Source organism: Amblyomma americanum, chromosome 9, assembly GCF_052857255.1.
Source record: "Amblyomma americanum isolate KBUSLIRL-KWMA chromosome 9, ASM5285725v1, whole genome shotgun sequence".
Lineage (NCBI taxonomy): Eukaryota > Metazoa > Arthropoda > Arachnida > Ixodida > Ixodidae > Amblyomma > Amblyomma americanum.
Window position 1 is genome coordinate 127541367 of NC_135505.1, and position 9161 is coordinate 127550527.

The 9161-nt window shown below is 47.7% G+C and overlaps 1 protein-coding gene across 1 annotated transcript; it reads left to right on the forward strand.

Annotated features, from left to right (window-relative positions):
- The first annotated feature begins 457 nt into the window (after positions 1 to 457).
- Positions 458 to 7537, forward strand: LOC144103662 (short-chain dehydrogenase/reductase family 9C member 7-like). The gene is made up of 5 exons (XM_077636324.1): positions 458 to 662; positions 1465 to 1671; positions 3150 to 3332; positions 6356 to 6488; positions 7198 to 7537. Exons 1-5 carry the CDS (start codon positions 458 to 460, stop codon positions 7535 to 7537), a joined length of 1068 nt encoding a protein of 355 aa, XP_077492450.1.
- The last annotated feature ends 1624 nt before the right edge of the window (positions 7538 to 9161 follow it).

Here is a 9161-nt window from a genome sequence, read left to right on the forward strand (position 1 = left end):
CCCCAGGTGGCCGAAATTATTCCGGAGCCCTCCACTACGGGACCTCATTCTTCCTTTCTTCTTTCACTCCCTCCTTTATCCCTTCCCTTACGGCGCGGTTCAGGTGTCCAACGATATATGAGGCAGATACTGCGCCATTTCCTTTCCCCAAAAAACCAATTATTATTATTATTAGATCACTGCATGGGGACATCCTTCTGCACTGTTTTCAGCCGCTTTCAGACGATTGCAGACGAGTTCAGCCCTAGTCTTTCATGCTTGAAATTATGCCTAATTTGCATACATGCCCCTGGCCTTGAACAGGAGCTGAGCAAAGAGTATACCTATGCTTATTCGAATCTCGTGAGAAGAGGGAGTTCTCGCGCGCTTACACAACCTTTGTTCTCCTCTTGTCTACCACGCTTTCTATTTCAAAGGTTGGAGTGCTCGTGCTTCTCAAGACAGAGCTTTTCCAAGCATGCTGACAGTAAACAGGCTGCTGGTGCTCGTCACGCCGTGCCTGTGGGCCCTTGGGTCAACGTTACCCGTGGTGCAGCAAATCTCCGTCACGTTCGGCTTCGCCCTGATTACTTTGCTGGTCGGCTACTGGTTCTTGTGGTACGGTCGAAGGCTGCTCTTCAACGGATCGATCAAACCCAGCGGGAAAGCAGTGCTCATCACGGGTGAGTTCTGCAAGATCCTCTTTTCGGCGGAAAATAAACGGCAGAGCTGTTTTCAGGAATAACGCAGAATACGGTGCGCCTAATTTACAAACAAAATAATGCAGGGGCCGATGCAAGGACAGTGTTGAGGATTGCAAACTTAGTGTGGTGTTCAGAGAAGTGGAAATTCGCGTGAAATGCTAGCTTGCGCCCTTAAGACTTCCGGTGCATATTATGGGACATCTTGTCCAGCTCGTTGTCTCTGCTAGTTTGGTGTTGTGCACCGCTAAGTCCGGATGAAACTTCCGTCTTCTAAACCATCGCCATAATGCGTGTTCGCTAAGCCTGCCCTGCACAGCGCATGCGCCCTTCTTGAACTGCGCGCAGGGCGCTTTGAGAACATACCCCAGGTGTAATTACACACAGGCTGGAAAGATTGCGTGTGTGAGTAAAATGTATGAAGCCATTCTGACTGAAAAATGAACCACAAAATTATACAAGCAGAGTGGAAATAAGTTACATAAATTTAGCAGCCTACGAACTCTTCCGGTTGTTTCCTCTCTTGGACAAAAATGACGGGTCCTTACCCTCTTGCACAGTGTCTTTTGTACAACCGACGACAGGGCTTCGCGTTCCTGCTGGTTACGAGATAAACGTCAGCACGAGCTGGCGTTGCGCCAAGAAAGAGCGCCATCCGCAGCCGCTGGAACTAATCTCAGAACCAGCATCATTCCACGAGACAGACGTAGATTCTTTTTGGCAGTTCATAGTGTGCTGCGAGCCGTATACATTGCACTGAAAAGTATAGTTTCTAACCTCGCAGGGTGCGATACCGGAATCGGTCATTTGCTGGCCGAACAACTCGCCAACGATGGATTTCACGTGTTCGCTGGATGCTTGGACGCATCTGGAGTGGGTGCCAGGAAGCTACAGGAGCGATCCGGCATCCGTGTGCTGCAGATGGATGTCACCGTGGAAGAGGAGATTGAGGCGGCGGTAGAAAAAGTGGAAAAAGAACTGGACAATCTAGGTGAGCGACACTATGCGGACGTGCACCGCATTATCGGAATGACCGCATTCGCAGAAATGTAGGTGCTCTGTGGATCTAGGCTTTATCCGTCGTTTTATTGGCTGTATTTGTGGAAAAAGAAAAAAAATGCGGTATATAATATATACACTTCGCAGAGAAACATCGTTCGCACGCCCAATTCAACCGCAACTGAAGGGAACAAACAAGCCTCTTGCCTGTTAACAAGTTGGCCTTATTATTAAGGAATATGGCGCCTAAAGAATAGCTTTGATGACGTATTTCAAAGGGCGATTCGGAGCAAGTTTTTTTTTTTTGCACCGAAAAACTGAAAGATCTTGTTTCAGTGGGCTATTTGGATTCAGATCCTGAGTTCTGATCGAACCGCGACTATATGGTTGCTAGACTACTACTCTGGCTCCTTCGTGGATTCGGAGGGGTGCTCCGGATCACCGTATGGAATTTGCCATCAGTGACAGAACTCTGTCATAGATGCTGGATTTGACAACCTTTCCCGTCGTCGCAAACTCGCTCGCTTAACTCTTTTCCACAAAATTTACCACCATCCGTTTCCACGCCGTGATCATCCTTTCAAGATCAAACGCATCACATGCCACACTTCTACTTATGCCAAATCGTTCGTATCCAAAACCATTATTGATTGGAACCGGCTGCCTTCCACAATCGCAACTGAAACGAATTCATCATTTCATGAACTTTTCAAAAATGAAAGCAATGTGTACTTTTCACATTGTTCTCTTCCGCTCACCGTAATGTTTGAGTTTTGTTTTAGTTCTGTTTATTGCGTTGCTTTTTTCATTATGTTCATTTTGCGTTTTGTTGTTGACTATACTTGGTTATACTTGTTGGCTGTTCAGTTATTGCGCTTTTATTTTTGTTTTGTTTTTTCTGTTCCTCGCGTTAGATGCTCCTTCTTGTATCTTCATGTTCGAATTTTTAGCACCCCTGCACCCCGATTCTTGCGCATCACGAAAAATGCAAGAAGGCAGCGAGGGCTTTCGCTGGGTTTAGCGCGTTAGGCAGCGTAGTGTTAGCACCTGGCAACTTTTTTTTTTCTTGTATACTTCGCTTTGCTTTAACGGGAGTGGCGGAGACGGATGCAGATTGGGTTGAGGAGTACGTGACTATGGTGTCATTGCAGATTCGGACGGACGGACGCGATAGGTCGAAGTACAGCCGCATAATGAACACCTGTATTAAAGCATTAGCAATGGTGAACTGCCAGATTCCTCTCCAACTCGCGGGGCGAAGGAGTGACATCCATATAGCTCTGCCAGGTCACCCCATGCATCCCATGCGTGCATACCACCTCATGGACAAAGTAGACTCGCATCACATTACCCGAGAAGACAAGTAGCCGTTTCTGTAAGGAAAAAAAGAAGATCAAAAAAGGACGCACTTGGTGAGGTCAAATGATCTCTGAATATTTGTCCGCTCGCCCTTTTCACCCTTTCCTGCAGTCTTATGGGCCGTGGTGTGCAATGCTGGTGTGGCGAGCATCGGCTACATAGACCTGCAGCCAATGAGTCGAGTGCGTCGAGTCTTCGACGTCAACACATTCGGTATGCTGTCCGTGGCTACCGCATTCCTCCCACTTCTCAAGAAGTCGCGAGGAAGGATCGTGGTTGTCGCTAGCCTGCTGGGTTCGTAACGCCATTTGTTGTTGTTTTTTAAACGAGATTTATTGCCTCAGGGAATCAGTCGGCGATGGTGTGATGAAGAATGCAGTAATGATTAAAGTAATGGAAAAGGTTAGCTGATTTTATGAAGTCCAGTAGTGAGCGATGGTATAGTCCCTGCGTCCAGGTAGTATATGAAGCAGGACTGCTCGGTGAAAGACCCGCAACATTCAGGTGCCGGATCCTTGTAGGCTTGAGAGCTGGGCAGTCCCGCAGTAAGTGGTGAATGTCGGCTTCAATGTCCTCGCGTTTACATAACGGATGCCCAGGCCGAGGCAACAAATCTCGATACTGAGGCCACTTGAGATGTGGAATAGTGTGCCTTAGCGACAGCTCAGAAATCTTGTCCGACATGAGTTGTAACCGTTCCGGCGCAGTCCTGCGTAATATATCACAGAAAAAATGAGCAGTGTGACAGGTTATGAACGCATATTCTGCAATTCTCTCTTCCTTGCAAAAAGAAAAAAAATACGGTAAAAGACTTCCTCGTTTCTCGTTTCCGCCAGCGTGATCAAATAGAGGCTGCGTCCCACACTTCCCACATCATGGCACAACCTATATTGCAAGACCTCCATAAGTCTCTACACAGACCTTGCTAAAAGGCCTCAGTAGCTATATTCTGGACAGCCAACACAATTTAACAGTTTAATCGCTAAAAGTGTGCTGATTAGCGGTCGTTGTAAAGATACTATACTAGCTCATGGAGCACACAACAGCCTTCTTGTAACCCTGTTTTAACAGGAAGCATTCTTGCGTAACATAGACAGCGGGAAATGGATGACAAGGGTCTTTGCATTTAGGATCACCAGTGTGTAACAGCCGGGGATTGTCCAGATACTCCGAGTGTCCAAGAAAGCCATAAGTCTTGTTGACGAGAGGCCTAGTAGCTAGTAGCTTCTGAAAGGTGGCTACCTGTTCATTTGTTCGATGAGGCAAGTGAGTCGGCGCCTGTAATTTCAGAAGAGCAGTGTGATGCACCGCAAGGTATGACCGCCCTTTCTACATCTCTAAATTTTACACGTACAGTCGCACAAGACGAAGTCCGACAGTAAAAAATTCAATTTGCAGCCAAATAACAACGTTTATGTTTAACGATTACTAGAATTTGGGGGTAAAGAGGTGTGCGGTTGGTAGCATGCGTTGTTAACGCCGTGAGTTTTGACTGCAATCCTATTCGAAAATACTGAGAACTCTCTGTTTAAGGAATACTTGATGTTGGGCTTGTTGGTTGTTTTCCATGCCAACAGGAATCAGCCTCAGCACCTCCTCTTATCGTCCTCTTTCTTCTTGTGCTCCGTCTTTCTTTGTGCGCTGGTTCCTGTAGGTGTGAGATCTGCCATTTTAAGAAACATCGCAGAACCCAGACTAAAAATGCGAGAGTATGGACAGAATACGACAAAACATTTTTTCGTCCTGTCTTTACGACAGATTTGTATGCAGTAATGTGAAGTCGCATCTTATCACGACAGAGCTGGCTCTTAAACTGCGGCAAGGCAGCTGTCCAATACTGTAAAAATTCTGTTGTTACTACATGGTGATGTCCTTATATTCTAGAAAAAATTAGTAGTCACAACAACAAAAATTCTGAAAAACTGAAGTGGTGACCTTGAGGTAGAGCATCCACCTCGTCTTCGGAAGGTGTTGAGTTAGATTCTAGTGGCGCCGGGGACCCACTGGTGTGGTTTTAGAGAGAGAAAACTGCTGTCTGTAGCTGCCGTGATGGTACCTCCAGAGTCACGCTAACTGAAAAGATCATTGTTGCCAAATTAGTATACCCTGCACTTGTCCGCTGGCTATCAAAATGTGGTGCCAAAATGGCTGCCACCGCAGTTACAAAGAATGCAGAGAGGGTAGGCGGGGGAATGTGGATGATGTTTTCACTACAGATGAAGTATATTTACACACTGGGATAGGGAATTTGGTCGCGGTTGGGCCCACAAAAGGGGTCTTGCAGCGCATTGGGAGATGATTTTGCTCTGCATGTGACTTAATTCAGGTGAGGATGAGGCTTAAATGAATACGCCGACGTCATGTACTATGTGGGGTTGACATGGGGAGATAAGTACTTTCTCCCCACTCAATCGCGGCTGACACGGTTCAAAGCCGCCCGGACCCCACCCCGTGCTCGCGTACGCTACCGAGCGCTCGCCGACCACGGCGGGCCTTGCTCTGGGGGAACAAAGGAACGACACATTGGCTGACACAAACAGGCATTTATTGCTACAGAAACAATAACGCCAGCTAGCAACAAGGTACGCTAATGAATCAAGGTCGTCCGACTCACCAGCAAGGTTCCGAGCGAATGTTCGCCCGCGCTAGGGCAAGGGATATAAACTCCGCAGGCCGGACGGGACGAGTACGGGAGCCTGTCTCCCCGTCGCTTCTTCGCCCCGCCGGCGAAGAGCGGAGCCGCGAGCGACGCGTCCGATCGCGGCGCTTATCCCAGCCCAAGAGAGCCCATCTCCCGCGGGCAGGCTTCAGCAGTCTCCCGCGCAGCGACGCTGGTGCCCTCTCTTGCCAGTTAATGTAACTGACAAGGGAATCCGCTCAGCCTCGAGGGGAGACCGCCGCTGCACGGTGCCTCGCGGGAAAGCAAACTCAGGGGGCTGCAGGGCAGGTCCCCACATCTATTCAAGACAAAAATCTTTAGCATGCTTAGAAGGCGATTTGGACTTGCAGACTACATGTTTTGCAGCGATTACGTTATTCCACTAACACAGATTAAAGAACGGGAGTTTGAGGTTCTCCACCATAAGTGCGGTCTCTATCCAGCGGCTAATATACAACAGTTGGCTTCGTTTACGGCACACGCGTGCTAGAGACTTTTGTCCCCGACTGGACACGGAAGAAAGCTCCTCACAGGCCTGCCACTGTAAACACGAAGCTCCTTGTGCTAGCGATTTTCGGAGACTAAGAAACAGCTCGCATGATTATTCACGGTGAGGCCGACCCTTCATCAGACTTTACGACATTTCTCGAAAATCCAGGTAGGGTGCCAGTTCCCGAGTGTCTGGCTTACTGCACGTCTAAGATGGCCGCCATTTCGCTGGCGGACGGACTTCGGCGACAGTACTATGGCAAGGGCGTCCACGTCTGTACAGTCGAACCGACGGGATACAGGTGGGTATAAGTAGAGCAGTTATAGTTCCGTTTTACTACGTTTTGGGGTTAGAGTGTAGAGTGCTTTTTCAGGCGTGAATATGGTTCCTCCTGCGAGCGCTTGAATTAGCACATGTTTTACTGCAGCTATCACAGGTGGGAATACACTACAGCTCAAGTATTAGACAGCGACAAAGGAAAGACGGGACACCACCATGCTGGTGCCCCGTCTTTTCTTTCTCCTTGTCTAAAAGTTCCGCTTATGTGTATTCCTAGCTTTCGCATACCCAACAGTTTGACCGGAAAGATTTGTTTATAAATATCAATTTATCCGCAGATCACTCGACGGCAGTCTTCAATTTTTTTTAGGTTAACGTTCTTGCTATCATCAAAAGCGTTCCCCATAGGCTTTCATGGCAGTCTTAACTGTTCAGTGCAATCAATGAAAACACTGTAAAAGAAACATTTTACTACATATCGAAATAATGGACAATTAACTTCAATATTTCGATAATAGTGTCTTACAATCCTTCAATTTTCAAAGTTTTTATGAGAATGTTGAACATGAAATTAAGAACTAGCCCAATCAGCAACGCTCGAAGCCTACCTCATGTTAAGAAAGGGATGTGCCTTTTCTTGTCACCGTGTGGCTGTGCTCATGTAGCGGATGATACTTTCGTTCTTGAAAAGATGAAGCCTTTGGGTCATTAAAAATCGCCATACATTTCAGGACTGCCATTGCTGACCATAGCTTACTGGAAAAAGGTATGGACGCCGACTTGAAGATGCTGCCCCCAAAGATTCGAGAAGGACTGGACGAGCAATTTGTCAACAGGCGTAGGCTCGCCAGTAGACGACTCTTGTCGTGGTTTTTGCGGGATGACCCTCGTGAGGCCGCTGACGCGATAAGGACAGCCGTTCTAGAACTGGCGGCAAAAGCTCACTACACGTGTGGCGGACGGATTTATCTGATTTACCGACTGCTGATGTGCCTCCTGCCGGCAGAGGTAATCGACGAAGGGATGTATTTTGTTCGAAGCATGGCAGCGACGCTTTCAAAGCGAAAATAAAAAAAAATGGCTAAGATCTTGTCGTCGATTCTTAACCACAGTCTATTTTTTCATTATTCTTTAGCTTGACATGACGTCATAGAGCGCAGTAACGTCTTGCGGTTCCTTTACTTTGAACGGATTAGAGTTGTACTGATAAATTTCTATTGAGCGCATTGAGTTCTCGTAAGTAGGATTCCAAACCCGTGACGTGTTAAGAGTTTAGTTATCACTACTGTTAACTTCATTGCATTTATATGAATATACAGGATTTGAAGAAATCGTCCAGGGATGGAGAGAGGCCCCCTCCATCTACGTACATTTTCCATCTCCCCAGCTATAGACGTAATCAGTAAACGCTGGAGACCGCAGATATGAGATCAATAAAATCAATCAGGATCTGAAGACACACTGAACATTGTTGGGAAAGTTAAGCTCCGCATCACCTAAGGCCTCTAGGAGCAACATAATTATAGTGGTAAATAATTAACAATAATTGGTTGTTAGGGAAACGAAATGGGGCAGCATGTGTCGCCCCGCCGCGGTGGCTCAGTGGTTAGAGCGCTCGGCTTCCGATCCGGAGTTCCCGGGTTCGAACCCGACCGCGGCGGCTGCGTTTTTATGGAGGAAAAACGCTAAGGCGCCCGTGTGCTGTGCGATGTCAGTGCACGTTAAAGATCTCCAGGTGGTCGAAATTATTTTCCGGAGCCCTCCACTACGCACCTCTTCTTCCTTTCTTCTTTCACTCCCTCCTTTATCCCTTCCCTTACGGCGCGGTTCAGGTGTCCAACGATATATGAGACAGATACTCTCCATTTCTTTTACCCCAAAAACCAATTATTATTATTATGTGTCGCCTCAGATCTCGGCAGACACCTGAACCGCGCCGTAAGGGAACGGATAAAGGAGGGACTGAGAGAAGAAAGGAAGAAAGAGGTGCCATAGTGGAGGGCTCCGCCCACATCGCAGTGATATGGCGACGACATCTTGCTGCTGAAAAAAACGCTTCGGCGGTGAAGACGCCATCGTACAAGCGCACATGCGAAAGCTCTTGGACCTTGAACCTGTGCGAAGCGCCGAAGACATACGATCCCGCCGACGGTTATACGATACCCTCGTCTGTCGCCTCCGTGGCCTGGAGGTGCTCGGCCAGAAACAGGAGACTTACGGCGCGCTGCTCTGCCCCGTAGTACAGCGCGCCCTGCCGAAAGAAATATTGCTCGAGTTCCACCGAGCCGTGGCGATGGAGGAAACCTCGGAAACGTCAACACAGAACACGGAATGAACTGAATCTTCGCTGCAAATAGACGACGCTCCGGGACAGCAAACTGAAACAGCTGCAACTGGTATTCTGTCTTTATTCTCGAAGTTAATTTACTTTTTAAGGATTGAAGTGCAAAGACGCGAGAACCTGGTTGCTCAGCAATGTACTAACAAGAAGCACCAGGTATCAGTGCTGAAGACGTTAAACCCTACTGGGAGTTGCAAGAACAGCACTGGAACGAAATTTAAATCCTCAGCAGCTGTACTACAGCAATCAGAAAGAACAGATCATTGTTTCCTTTGCAAGGAGAATAAGCACGCAACCAAAGTCTCCCGTGCTGGCATTTCATTAGAAGAAAAGAAGAAAATGCTACGTTCGGGA

What these genes read in the sequence shown, in the direction of transcription:
- LOC144103662 (XM_077636324.1), top strand. Translation starts at nt 458, where the DNA reads ATGCTGACAGTAAACAGGCTGCTGGTGCTCGTCACGCCGTGCCTGTGG. An exon ending in GAAAGCAGTGCTCATCACGG is followed by an intron (nt 663 to 1,464) that starts GTGAGTTCTGCA and finishes CTAACCTCGCAG; the next exon opens with GGTGCGATACCGGAATCGGT. An exon ending in GGTTGTCGCTAGCCTGCTGG is followed by an intron (nt 3,333 to 6,355) that starts GTTCGTAACGCC and finishes TCGAAAATCCAG; the next exon opens with GTAGGGTGCCAGTTCCCGAG.